This window comes from Euprymna scolopes, chromosome 6 (genome assembly GCF_053919585.1).
Source record: "Euprymna scolopes isolate OS-2025 chromosome 6, ASM5391958v1, whole genome shotgun sequence".
Classification (NCBI taxonomy): domain Eukaryota; kingdom Metazoa; phylum Mollusca; class Cephalopoda; order Sepiida; family Sepiolidae; genus Euprymna; species Euprymna scolopes.
Genome location: NC_136487.1, coordinates 92,602,290 through 92,616,476, shown reverse-complemented (window position 1 = coordinate 92,616,476; position 14,187 = coordinate 92,602,290). Strand labels below are relative to the sequence as shown.

At 28.8% G+C, this 14,187-nt stretch overlaps 1 protein-coding gene across 2 annotated transcripts in view; it reads right to left on the bottom strand.

Moving 5' to 3' along the window:
- LOC145277792 (dynamin-1-like protein) overlaps positions 1-14,187 on the bottom strand; it is a 103,510-nt gene that overhangs the window by 17,404 nt on the left and 71,919 nt on the right. Inside the window, exon 13 of one of the 2 annotated variants that reach the window (XM_080129608.1) lies at positions 655-846. The exons of the other annotated variant lie outside the window; for it this stretch is intronic. Within the exon in view, the coding sequence (XP_079985734.1) occupies positions 655-846 (192 nt within the window). The remainder of the gene's footprint in view (positions 1-654; positions 847-14,187) is intronic. 2 annotated transcript variants of the gene reach the window in all.

Sequence of the window (14,187 nt, the reverse complement as noted above, 5' to 3'; positions counted from 1 at the left end):
AATTTTTTTATATTCAAAATAACAATTGTAAGCATGGCTATATATTAATTTTTTAAGCCCTCCACTGGGACAACACCTGGTAAAGATAGCTAATAAGGATTCATCTCAATACTTCTGACTCAAATGTCATTTATCATGTAAGAATGGCATTTTTATATGTAATGTGATATGAAATGGCAACAACAGTTGAAACTAGCAAAAGAAAAACAAAAAATGAATTGGTGATGTATAAACAATGTTGACACAAATACAAGGAAACGCAAAATTGATTTCATTCTGCCAACAGTCTGGACTCCAACTTTTGTAGTCAAAAATTATTGAATCAGTTTGAAAGAAGGTTGTCTTTTGTTGATAAGCTTGCAAAATGTTATTTTAGAGTCAGACTCAGATTGATAATTGAAGTTTTTAGCCATCTTCAAAGTTGCCAAAATAGTGGATTATTGTGTTAAGTTGTTAAAGTATAAAGGTTTATTTTGGGAGGTTGGGATGGTTGGGGAAGGGGGTACAACAGATGCAAAGGTTTAGATGTTAAAATTGATACAGAAGCTTTGGAAAGTGATGTGGAGAGAAAGTTAGAGGATGAGAGAGAGAGAGAGAGAGAGAATGAAAAGAGGAAATGTAAACATGCATCGGTGAGAGTTAGAGGATACTGACCACCTCAGGCAGGAGATTCAGCCCTTTCTTCTGGTGCACGGGTGACTGCACAGCACTACCCGGAGCGCTACTGGGCCGTGTTGCCACTACGCCTCTGTCGGTACTCTCGTCTGCCACCAGCATTTCTATCCGGTTGCTTTTCACCCATGAAGAGATCCAACGAGTGCCATTGTTGCCGGGATGGGGCATTACCTGCAAACAGGAAGGCACGAGCCACAGCATAGAGAATGTTACTTAGATGACCAACAGTTTCACTAATATGACATTTATTAGCACAGGGGTACAGGGAATCAGGGAACTAAACTACATTATAAGACAGGAGCTGGGAATTTAAAGGAGATTAAACAGGCAATTATTAGGCGAGAGTTAAGGGACAAAAAAATAAGCCACATTTTCCAGGAGGCTATCGACACTTGCCAAATTTGGAAGAACTGATTGCTTTGATACCTAAACGTGTGTGTGTGTGTGTGTGTGTGTCTAAGTATGTGCATGTGGTCGGAATCCGATTTGATGAAGTCCAGACTGTCTTTTTAAAAGTATGTCTTGTCTTCTGTCCATAAAAAATAGCAGCAAAATTAATTGACATTTAGGTTTTCAGATTAAATCTGAAAGAAAAAAAATAGGAAAAAAGTAACAAGCTACCAAAAGAATAATTGAATAGTCGTTGAAAAAAATAAAAACGCCTACAGATTAAAAAAATATCACTCTGGATAATTCCAACTGCAATAGAAAAAGTAAACATAAAAATCCAGAGAAATAGTTATTTCTAGTTTATTATTTATACATCACCATCAAAACAAAATTTGTGAAACCGACATGATTTAAACATTTACACTTTAATGATGCAATTTTTTAAATGGCAAAAGAAATGCACATTGTATGATTGATGGTACTAATGTGGGATGCAATGAAAATGATGTCAAGCCGAAAGCAGTGATTATCACTAATGTTCCTTACATTTCATGAAATGAAGATTGTTACACATTTTTCATGCTAAAGTTTATTAATGAGATAATTTTTTAAATAACTATCTATACCTACCCGGCATTATCCAAGAGTAAATAAAAATATTATTGGCTTGTTTATTAAAAAAAAAAAAAAAAAAAAATTGATTTTGGTGAATTTAATTTCGTAATCAAATTATTTTGGGAAATAAGAATTTATTTATATTTTAGTACTTGACAGACATTAAGCAATTAATAGTAAAAACATGTAATTATTGTGGAAACTTTTGATGTTTAAAAATATAACGTTTTTAAATACTTATTTTTGGAGAAAAAAAATCAGGGGAAATAACTCATTACATAATTTCTTTCCTTTACTGTTCAATAATATTTAGTAGGTAAGAAAATGTCTTGGCTCTAAAAAAAGTTTTTCATCCAGTAAAAGTATTTTCAGGTGGAAAAAAATAGGCTAGTTAGAATTAAGTGTCAATGTTAAACAGACTACTATTTGGGTCTGACTTTAAAAATCCAGCAAGATAACTTTATATGTTAAATGATTACTGTAAATTTTATAATAGCTGTTATTTTCATTCCAAGGATATACACAATATAATTAATTAATAAATGTATTAATAAAACCATATGAATACTTTCCAAGTTTATACTTGGAAGGTATTCATATGGTTTTATTAATACAGATAATTGCAAATTATGTCATCAGTTTTCTAATTGAATATTTCTTGAAATAATGCAAAACAGCATTATGAAATATAAATCAAAAGTAAAACAAAATTTTAAATAACCTACTGTAAGAAAAAAAAATGAATTTAATAAAAATCCATCAAAAGCACTCGTTTCAGATTTAAATGAGGTTTATCTGGCTTCCATACACATTAAAGAAACTTTAGAAATATGGGTGCACATACATTCAAAGTGGATTTAATTTTTAAAGAAAGCAAACATTCAAGACAATGTTTTAAAAAAATTATATTAAGATTCTTAAGTAAAAAAAGTAAAGATTCAGAAAACATTGGGTAGTTAAAATAATTGGATATTACTAATAATGTTAATGTTTCGTAAAATGTTAATTTATTCTATTTCTTATGGCTAATATTTTTTAAACTCTACAAAATTTCTATTTAATTAAAAATTCAAAGATCGATTTTGTGTTTTATCTAAACAAAAAAATATTATTTATTTAATACGTTTTTATTCTAATTATATTTAATTAAATTATATATATTTTAGCATAATATTCAAACTACTGTTAAAGCCTAAAATCATAGTCCAGAAGTGTAAAAAATAAATAAACTTTCAGGAGTTTCAACCAGGAAAATACAGCTAGTTCATTTCATTAATATTAAACTAACGAAACTCTATGGAAATCCACTGTGCTTTCCACATCTGTAGAAATTATTAAAATAATATATTTTTTGAAATAACAAGTCTGTCAGGGTTAATATTATTTTTTTTTAAATGTATTTTTTTCTTCCATAAAAATAATTGTCAAATATTCTCTAAAAGTTTATTTATGGTTTTTAAAATTGTAGCAATTAAATTATTTTCACAAATATTTTAGCATGAAAATAATTGTCAGCTAAATATTCTTCAAAACACTAAAACGAATGTCACTTTTTGAAATGGATTACAATTTTACTGTTTTAATCAATGAGACAATATAACTAATTTTAGAGCAATATATTTTAAAATAGACAAAACAGAAATGTTTACCTTAGTGACATCAGGTTAATAACTAATAACCATCTTTACTGATCCCATAATCTCATTTTTTTTTTTACTTGTGTATGAACATGTTAACATATGCACACACATAAAATGTCTTGGCATATATAGATGAACTATTTTTTTTTTTCAATTTATGCATCTACGTATAAATTGATTAGTATATTTTTGCTTTGTCAACAGATATTGTTGTAAAATAATTGATAAATATATATATATATATATATATATATATATGAAATGTGTTTCCAATCAAAAATATTAGTTGGAAATTATTTAAAATAATTTGTTGCATCATAAACATATTCAGTTTAACATCCATGTGCTGGATGGCTTAAAGAAATTGACTTCCAAACTAACCTATCTCCGGCCAAGCCTTTCTTTATCATTCTTTTTCTCAAATTCATCCTTATCATGTTTTCCCATATTTTACTTGACTTTCCCCTCACCAACTAACCCTGCTATTTCAACTGTTCCACATCTACTAACATAAGAACTTTCATCCATTCTTACAATATGATTATACCAACAAAGTTACTTGTTCCATACACATTTTCCTATATTGTCCAGATTACTTCACTTCCATACATCACACTTTATGCACATACCTGATAGACCCTTCCTATAGTTGACAGTAGTAACACTGATGGTTAGTAATGGTAGAAAATCCCTGAACTTCATCTATTCTCAACTATTGCAATCACACTAGAACCCTTTGCTTCAATGGTATCACCAAGGTAACAAAACTTCTGAGCAATCTCAATAACTTTGTCATCAAAATATACTTTCTCCATATGAGTTTCTATTTATCTCCATTAACTCTCAACCTACCAGTAATTCCACTTCACTCCTTGCTTATAAGAACAAGAAAAAATTAATTTTTATATCCTAATAACCTATCACATATAGAAACAAATTTGTTTACAGTTAATAGAAATTTTTTGGCTTCAAAGTTTTTCTCTAACAGTGAACCTTATTAGGTTCTAATTTCTCATTAAGACATACATAACCTGCTGTATTTAGAGATTTATATGTCTGAACTTTTTTCATAATTTTCCACTTTACTATTGGTGTTTTGTTGTTTCAAGTTGGGACTTAAATATTCAAAAGGTAGTGTGCTCTTTGTATTTCTCATCACAAAAAGGAAAATTTATGGTTTCAAAATGCTTACTGTTTTGTTGTATTTTCTTTGGGGAACATAGCTGCAAGATGTATCAACGAATATTAAAGACACAATTTTCAATCCTTTTACAGTTATCATTGTTTATGTTGATATTAGTTCTTATCAATTCTAATATTTATTATTTTTAACTAAATATTTTATACATTATTATTATCATTTTTAATTAAATATTTTGCATAAAGTGTTGGAGGTGAGCTAAATTGATTAGGTTTAAATACTTTCTTTCCTGGTTTGGTTTTAACAATTTTTGTTGAATAGAGATGTAAGCAAATTATTTTTCTACAGTTTTTCTTTATCTATAATTATTTCATATTTGTTATAATTAATATAATTATTTTTATATCTACTATTTTTTAATGCTTTATTATATGAAATTTTACGTTCATTGAAAAATTTATCCATTAATTATTACTAATTCCACTTTCAATTGGTTTAGGGACATGTTTGATTAATGTCAAATGAACTGATATATATGATTGATATTTTCTTTCATGTATGATTGGCAAAAGTCTTTGTATATAGATTAATCATAAAATTTACTTGTTTAATATTTGTAGTTATTTCTATTATTAGACCTATTTTTTATTTGTTATATATTATTCTAGTTTCTTTGCATTTTATAGTAGTGGTATCTCTATAGATAAATAATTCTTATATCTTCTACATCAATGTTTACAGTAAGATTATATAATATATATATATAACATTAAGTCTGATGATTCAGCATAGTTTAGGTACGTGCAAAATGAATGGCTGATCTTTAAAATGTATAAGCAGTTTGACCACTCCCCTTGAGAATCTAAATTCAGGAAATCAACCAATTTTAATTAAATTTTCAGTATTTATAAACAATCGCACAATAAAATGAACTAATTTTTTTAATTTTAGTGAAAATGTATTATTCTGTGTAAACAAAAAACTTAGTTTTAAGTATTAAAAAAAGACACATGAATTTATGTTTGCTTTTTTTTATGAAAATAAAGCATCGTAAATGTTAACAATTAAAAATTTTTAATATTTCAGGAAGATTACAAAAAGAGGTCCTAAAGTCAGTGTTAATTAATATAACTCACAGAACTCACAGAAAAATTAATTTCTTGAACTAATAATATTATCATTGAATTAAGCATTGTTTATTCAATATTTTCACCAAAAAATATTTTATGTGATTTTAATAACAATTCTTGCGAAAATTGCAAATGTAATATATTTTTCTTGTACATATGATGATGTAAACATCAGCATAAGAATTTTTTTTTTTGTTTTACAATCTTGAAAATGAAAATAAAATTGAAAAGTTGAGATCCAGAATCACCAAGAAAATAATATTTTTTTAAAAAATGGTATTATTTTTGATAAACAAATATGGATGGTAAAAAAACAAAAACAAACAGGATTTGCATTTAACTCACCCTATTCTATTTATTTATTTATTTATTTATTAATAAATATTTTAGCTTATTTTTCAGTGTAATCAATGATGTTAATTGACTTTATTCACACTTAAAATGCACTTTTATTTAAAAAGGATTCATTTATCATTACAATACATTAAAAAATAAATTAAATCATGTAAAAAAACTAAATATTCTAATTAAATAAGCATTTTCTTTTTATTAAAACAAAATAGGATTACCTAACTTAAAGAATATTTTTTTATAATCTTAAAAAATTAACGTATGTTTCAAAATAAATTTTAAAATAGAATTTACTTTTTTAGGCTTCTATAGAACTTATGTGATGATTTGCTTGTCGTTTTGATTGTGTGAAGCTGCATCAGTTACTAAACTCTCGCATTTTAAGACTAAAAGACTTCTTCTTTTTTTTGTAAAAACTAGGTGTGTTTTTTTTAATTCAATATCTTAAGATTTTTCTTTTAAATTATCCCAGAAAACTAATCTTTCAAGAAATTTTTAACATAAATTTATTTAACTTTCAAATTTATCTAATCTTTTGAGTTTTCAAAGCCACAGTGAAAACATTTTTCCAAACTTTTTTTCACCAATAAAATATTTATATATATATATATATATATATATCTTTTAACTTTCTTGAAGTTTTAGATTTGGATTTTACCATCACTGGATTTTTTATCTTCCACCAGACTATCCATTCATGTGTAATCACCTTTTTCTTTACCATATTCCCTCTGCTTAACTTATTTTGTTTTCAAGTAAGATCTTTGACTTACTTGTTGTTTCATCAAATACTTCTGCATGCAAAATCCGATCCCGCATTTTGACAATTCCTACCCTCTGATGTGAAGGAGAATATTTCTTCGAAACTCCGCGGATTAAGGACTATCCATTTATCTAGTGTTTCCTTTTCAGATTAAATATGTTTTTAATTCATTTCAAAGTGTTTTTTAACATATTTTATTAACTGTTTGCTCATATATATATATTTTTTAGAGACTAAGAGTTTGGACTTTAATCTTTAAGACACAATCAAAAAGTAATCAGAAGTTTACAAAAATTATAAGCCGGCTTTCAAAATCATGAGCCGTATCAGTTTCCACCATTAAAATTGAGTCTATGAAAATGTCAAAAAAGACATTTTATTAACTTTTTTTTTTTCATTATTCATTATTGTTAATAAGGAGAATCGTTTGACAACCTGTGTCGATTTTATCATTAGAGATATCAGAAAAAAATTCCATTGTACATTTGAAAAGGTTTTCTGAAATAGATGGGTCATATTCCATATATTATATCTCTGTCTATATAATATTAGATATGTATATGTTTATATATTTGTCTAAACTAATTAAGCTATCACAGCTACTAGATGTAGGGGGTGATAATGTGGGCTAAATTTAGTTTAATTTAGTTTTATGCAAAGGAGATGGAAGTCTTCTGAAAGTTTAGATACTTCAAATTTTTGTGAAATTTTAACAATAAGTATTAGACATCAATAAATATTCCTCAAATTTCAATTCCTTTAGAGTAGTGGAGAAGGGAGGGGGTCATAATAATTTAAATATTTCAGATTTTTATTTAATCTGATTCATGGTCATTAGACATCAATTAAGCAAGATTCCCTAAATGTCAGTTTCTTCTTAAGAAATCTCAAGTTTAATGCCTAAATTTTCTAGACTCAAAAGCATGTAATGAATTTTGATCGGAATTGGAAGAATTATAGATATAACGTTTAGTATCATATGTTGGTTTTAAACTGTTCTGGACTTTTACACATCCTGGGATAGATATTCTTTTAGTTATATATATCACTATACAAATGCAGTTGAATTTATTTCAGCAATATCTTTAGACTTGATTTTTCTGTTAATATTTTCGTGTATATATATATATATATATATATATATATATATATTTTTTTTTTTTTTAAATCAAAACTCTCTTTAAAAGAAAAATTCTTCATTTTTCTGTATCTAATATAAAAATAAACAGATTTTCTATAAATTACTTTCACCTTGAAAATAAATACCTATAAGAAACTTACATGAAGGAAACTACCAATCAAATATATCTCCACCAAAGATCTAATCATTATCCATTTATTGCTAAACATATACCTTCTTCGGGTATCATATTAGGTTGTTGTAAAAACAATATATGATTTCTGAATTAATTCATTGATATATATATAGCCAAAAAAAAAAAAAAATGTTATATATCATTTTGAAGCATATTTTTTGCTCTATCAAATCGTGTTATTCGTTACCGTTTTCAATCTCTTCATTCATTTTTTTGCAGGTTTTTCAACAGCATGGACAAAATTCAGATCCACACGATTTTCTTGTTCCAGTTCAAACAGACAGCTTGTGATATCAATGATGTGTTTGGCCCAAGAACCACTAACGAACATGTGGCACAATGGTAGTTCAAGAAATTTCGCAATGGTAATGAAAGTCTCGAAGATGAAGATGGTTGCGGCCGGCTGCAGTTGATAACGAACATTTGAAAGCCTTAATTGAAGCCGATCCTCACAAAACCACACAAGAAGTTGCTGTTGAACTCGAGGTCGACCACTCAACAGTCATTCGCCATTTAAAGCAAATAGGGAAGTCAAAAAGTTGGATAAATGAGTGCTGCATGAATTGAACGATAATAAAAAAAATCGTCATTTTGAGGGGTCTTCTACACTTCTTCTGCACAACAAAAACAACCCATTTCTCGAGCGGATTATGACATGTGATGAGAAGTGGAACCTCTATGACAACCAGTGACATTCAGCACAGTGGTTGGATGCCGGGAAGCTCCACAACATTTCCCGAAGCCGAAATTGCACCAAAAAAAGACTATGGTGACTGTTTGGTGGCCTGCAGCCGGTCTAATCCATCACAGCTTCTTGAATCCAGGCGAAACGATTATGGTGAAGAAGTACTGCTGACAAATTGACAAAATGTACCAGAAGCTCCAATGTATGTGCCTGAGATTGGTCAATATGAAGGGATCAATTCTTCTCATGACAACGCTTGCCCGCATGCTGCTCAACTAACCCTGCAGAAGCTGAACGAATTGGGCTACGAGATTCTGCCTCATCCACCATATTCACTGGACCTCTTGCCCTCCCGATTATCACTTTTTCAAGCATCTCGACAACTTCCTGAGCAAAAAATGCTTTAAAACCCGAAATGATGCTGAATCTGCCTTCAATGACTTCATCGCTTCAAGAACTCTGGAATTATAAGCTAATGGGATAAATAAACTTGCTTCTTGTTGGCAAAAATATGTTGATTCTAATGGTTCTTATTTCGATTAATAAAGTTTATCATGAAAGAAGTTATGATCTTTTGAAGTTGAACATCAAAAAACAACTATTTTTGCACCAACCTAATACTATAGGTTTCATGGTCAGTATGAATGCTAGTCTATAAGACTCAGAGATTGAACAGATGTTACACATTGATCCTGGATTGAAGAACATGTTCAATAGCTCTATATACTAAAGCAGATGATGAAAAGCAAATAAATCCATGCACCCCAGCAAAGGTGATTTGTTGATAGCTAATCAAACACTTGATACCATCAATAGTCTTCTTCTTTTTTTTTCTTTTACAATTAGGCATTTTATTTTATGATTTTGAAATTTATAATTTTCTCAATTTTAACTTATAATCTTTCCATAATTTTAACTGAATCAATATTTAAGATAATTCTTTGGTAAATAATTAAAATAGGATTTTACACATTATTATTACATAATTTTCTTTCTTTTTTTTTTTTTTTTTTTTACTAATGAATAATTATTTTGGTATAACATTTCCAAACATCATCTCTAGAGATATCAACATTAATAGATGCTAGGGTGATTGCAAGAGTTAGAATTAGATAAAATAAGTTTAGTGAACTTCTGTCATTAATAAGCAAAAGAAATATGGAAAAGTTTCCAAAACTTACTCCATCCACTATATTGAATATAAATGGAGAAACAATTAATGGAAAACAATAATTGTTTTACACAAAAACAATATTTTTAAATTTGTGTTCAATCAAAGAGAAAATACTTTTTAACAATAGAAAAGTTAAAACTATAACCTTTTAAAGTTGGGATAACCTTGATTTCAATAAATTAATCATTTAAGGTATAATTATTCCCTATAAATTAAAATAATTCCTTACAATTTTTATCTCCTTCTTTTGCATACCCTTGGCAAGGTCATTATTTGTCCACTCCTTAAGATTATGTTAATTTACAGAAAAAAGGAATCAACATCTATTGATTATTGAATTCTGAATAAAATTGTCAAATGTAATTCTATAATTACGATAATTATTTTATATTTATAGGATAGACTGCTCTCAGAATATATTGCACTATGCTTAAAAAATATTACTCCTAAAAGAAAATTTTACATTGAGGGTACTATCATTGTTCCTTGAAAACATTACTCCTTGGCAGTGCTAATCTTTGTTCACTACACAACTGACCCAGACACAGTCTTCTATTTAATTGGGGAGAAAATTAAAAAAGCCTTTTATTTTTAGAAGAATCAGATTGAATAATATGGTTGGAGATGAACTTAGATAATAATATGGCAGGACCTGACCAGCCAATCAACTGAATTGGGCCTCTCTGATCTCCTGTGCAGCCAAAGTAAAAGCCAAAGTCATCAAACCACAGAATGCTCAGCCATCGAGATCCTGTCCTAAAGCATCATGAGTCACTGACAGCCTACAAGTGACCCCATTTTCAGGAAGGTTTTTCAATCGGCAAATTCATGGCCAAACGAGGATAAAATATTTTTCTTAGATAAAGAGAAAAAGAAAGTGGTGAAAAACGAACCTGACAAACCTATGAAGGCATGAAAGAGAAAGCTAATGATATAGCATCAAGTATGTAGGAGTAGAGCTTTTTGTTTTAAGAAATGACTAATTACAAATTATCAAATTTTATTAAAATAATGATGAAAGCTACTAGAAAAAGAGCAAACACAGGAACTATATATTTAAATATAGAAAAACAAAACAAAAAGAAACATCATAGCCACAAGACAACACAATAAATATCGACTTATAACCACAGGAAAAGCAATAAGACATTTGAGTTAATGTCATTAGTGAACATGTGTGAGAAAATTGCATACATAAATAAACTTGATTAATATTAAATAGGATTAATGATATCAGTGGTGGCATCAGAAAACAAACAAATGCTGATTTGTGGCAGACAAAACGGCAATTCTAAATTTCCTTTCAGCATGCAATGTGAAGAGGGGAGTAGTGAGAGGGACATTTTCTGGATTCCTTTGTTTTAAGCAGTGATGGTGGCCAGAGAACTTACGTTGTCACCATCAAGATTGCAACTGCTGCCATCAACAAGATGGATGGTGGCTGCATCAACAGAATACCTTCGGTTTTGTGAACGCTCAGAAAGAGAGAAGTGAACATTCCTATTGCCCGCATCTACCACCTGACAACAAAATGGGTAGACATGATACAAACATATGCACATAAAATGAGAGACTGAGTTGCTGCGTACTAGAAACAGACTTATGATTGTAATTCTAAAAGACTGCTAAAGACAGACAAGAGTTTTTACAAACAAAAATTATTATTTTCTAAAAATGCTTTGTGTTATTCAATCAATTTTTGTTGTATACAATGTAGTGGCTATCATGTTATAATGTATGTTTTTCATGGACCAGAGGTGAAGATGTCCTGTGGATTGTTTTCTTGGAAGGTTTGTATATTCATGAAGGACAATTTTAATTTTAAATATAATTCATCCAATTAACTAATGGAGCTCCATTTCCTTAACTAGAAGTTGCTTCTCATTGAATCATCCTTATGATTTAAACATACAGATCTCTCGGAACCTTAAACATTCTAATTCAATCTAACTTTAAATCTCTCACATCACACGTGTTGAAAACCAACTATCTCTTATATGAAACTTCAGCTGATTCCAAAGCTATTCTCCTATTAATTATACCATATAACCCATTACAATTGGGAAAACCATCTCCTACATGTAAACCCAAAAAGCACTCCATTACCAAGGAATAAGCAAACAGTTTTTTATCTGTTACTGTGGCTTCCTAAAAAAGTAATGAACTAAAAATGTTAGACTTAATCCTTACAATATCTTTATAGAATCATCATCATCATATGTGCTTTAATATCCATTTTATATGTTGACATGTGTTGGATGGCTTTTAGAAATTGATTTCCAAACAAACTTTTCTCTGACAAGATCTTTTAATCCCTCTTTCTCTCAAGTCAATCCTTAGTTTTCTTTGATGTTCTCCTTGGTTTTCTAATGTGAGGTGACCCCTCTATCTCAATTGTTCTATATCTACTAACCCAGGAAGAATCATCCATTCTTTTAATGTTACCATACTATTGAAGTCTACTGTTCTGTACAAATCTCCTTATATTGTCCAAATTTGACTTTCCTCTGAAGTCACCAGATCTAAGCTTGTCTTTAAGACTGGCATTATGCATCCATTGTATCATTCTCATCTTATTTCTCTTCATGCAATATATGTCTTCAACCCACACTGGCCAGATTTCATTTCATACATTACATTGTGAGCAAATTAAACACTTCCCAAAATTATATATTTTGATGAAAAAAAATTCACATTTAGCCAAAGTAAAAAATGTTATATGAAACCATGATGATATACAACTCACAGTATTAAAAAATTATTAATTATTTTAGATTTGTTCCAAAAAGATTTTAAAACATTTGACAAATAGTTAATACATAATTATTTCAAATGTTAATTATTTAGTTTAACTATATTCATCATTTTTTAACTTCTTTTTTGATTATCCAAAGTATTTATAGGATAGGAACTGATATTCTTTTTTAGCTGAATATTTGCATTTTATCACAAAAACTAAACCCGAGATGCTTCATTTACCGATAATTTCCCTCCATTTTCAACAAGTCTCAAAACATTTTAGTTCTTTGTGCAGTTTGACCTATCTTGTTCTGTTTTTTTATATTTCTAAATAAAAGTCACTAATTTTTTCTTTAGTAACTGTGGCATGCTTTAGTTAACATTTTCCAAATATAAAATACTTATGCAGGATAAGTTTCAGATCTATATAATTTTCAAAATATTAATACTTTTGTGAAAAATAATCTCGAATTTCACTTAAATATAATGAGAATAATTACAGCAAATAAAAAACCTGCCTCATTTGGGACAGATAATTAGAAAGAAAATGTTAAAAGGAAGAAGTTAATAGATTTTAATCTTTCTCTTAATATTCTAAGATAACCTTCACACAGTCATGAAATACTGTGTTAAAAATGTTCACAATATTTGGATGAAGAGATTAAGCAAAGCATGCAAAAATGTACAAACTAGTAAAAAAGAAAAAATTTTATAAAGTATTTATAGTTAAGAATTTTAATAAGAAAAAGTATTGAACTTTTATTTTGTGTCCTCATTTAATTATTGAGAAAGGTTGTATTTAATCTTGGTATAAGGATTTGTTTTCAATTGTAACCCGAAACAAAGAGACACCACAAAGATTGTGTATGTGTGTGTGTGTGTGTGTGTGTGTGTGCGCGCTCGTGTGTGTGTGTGTAGTTTTAATAACACACTTCTCTGACTAAGAATTTTGTTTTAATAACAAAAACATTCTGTAAATATGATTAATTACTATGGCTGCGACAACAGAATATTCTTTTCATTGTTTTGACTCTTGAGTATATATCCGTTAATATCTTATATGTTATAGAGTGATGTGGTTCTCGGTTGATTAACTGAGTCTGTGTCGTATATATACTTGAGAGTCAAAACATTGAAAAGTATATGCTGTTGTCACAACCCTATTAATCACCATTGTATCCATATCGTGTGCCAAATGAATGTCTGGTATAGTGATGGGACAATTCCAATATTTTTTCCTGATTCCAATACAATTACTGATTCTGATACTTTATAAATCTCTAAATATTTAACTTTAGAGTTGCTATCCCCCCCCCCCCCGATTACCATAAAAACATGCGTCAAATGTGCAGATATTTTCTCAAACGTAAAAAAATACACTTGTGCAGAATATAGTTTTTAGTTTTACTGGCAGTTTAAAATCAAATATTTATCATCACTACCAGCAGTAGAAAATTTTGTTTTAAATAAAATAAATTAAAAGACAATTAAAAGAATCATTTTTTGGCATCGGAAAACAGGCACAAATTTTTACAATTCTGATACCAATTCCGATACATCAAAAAGTT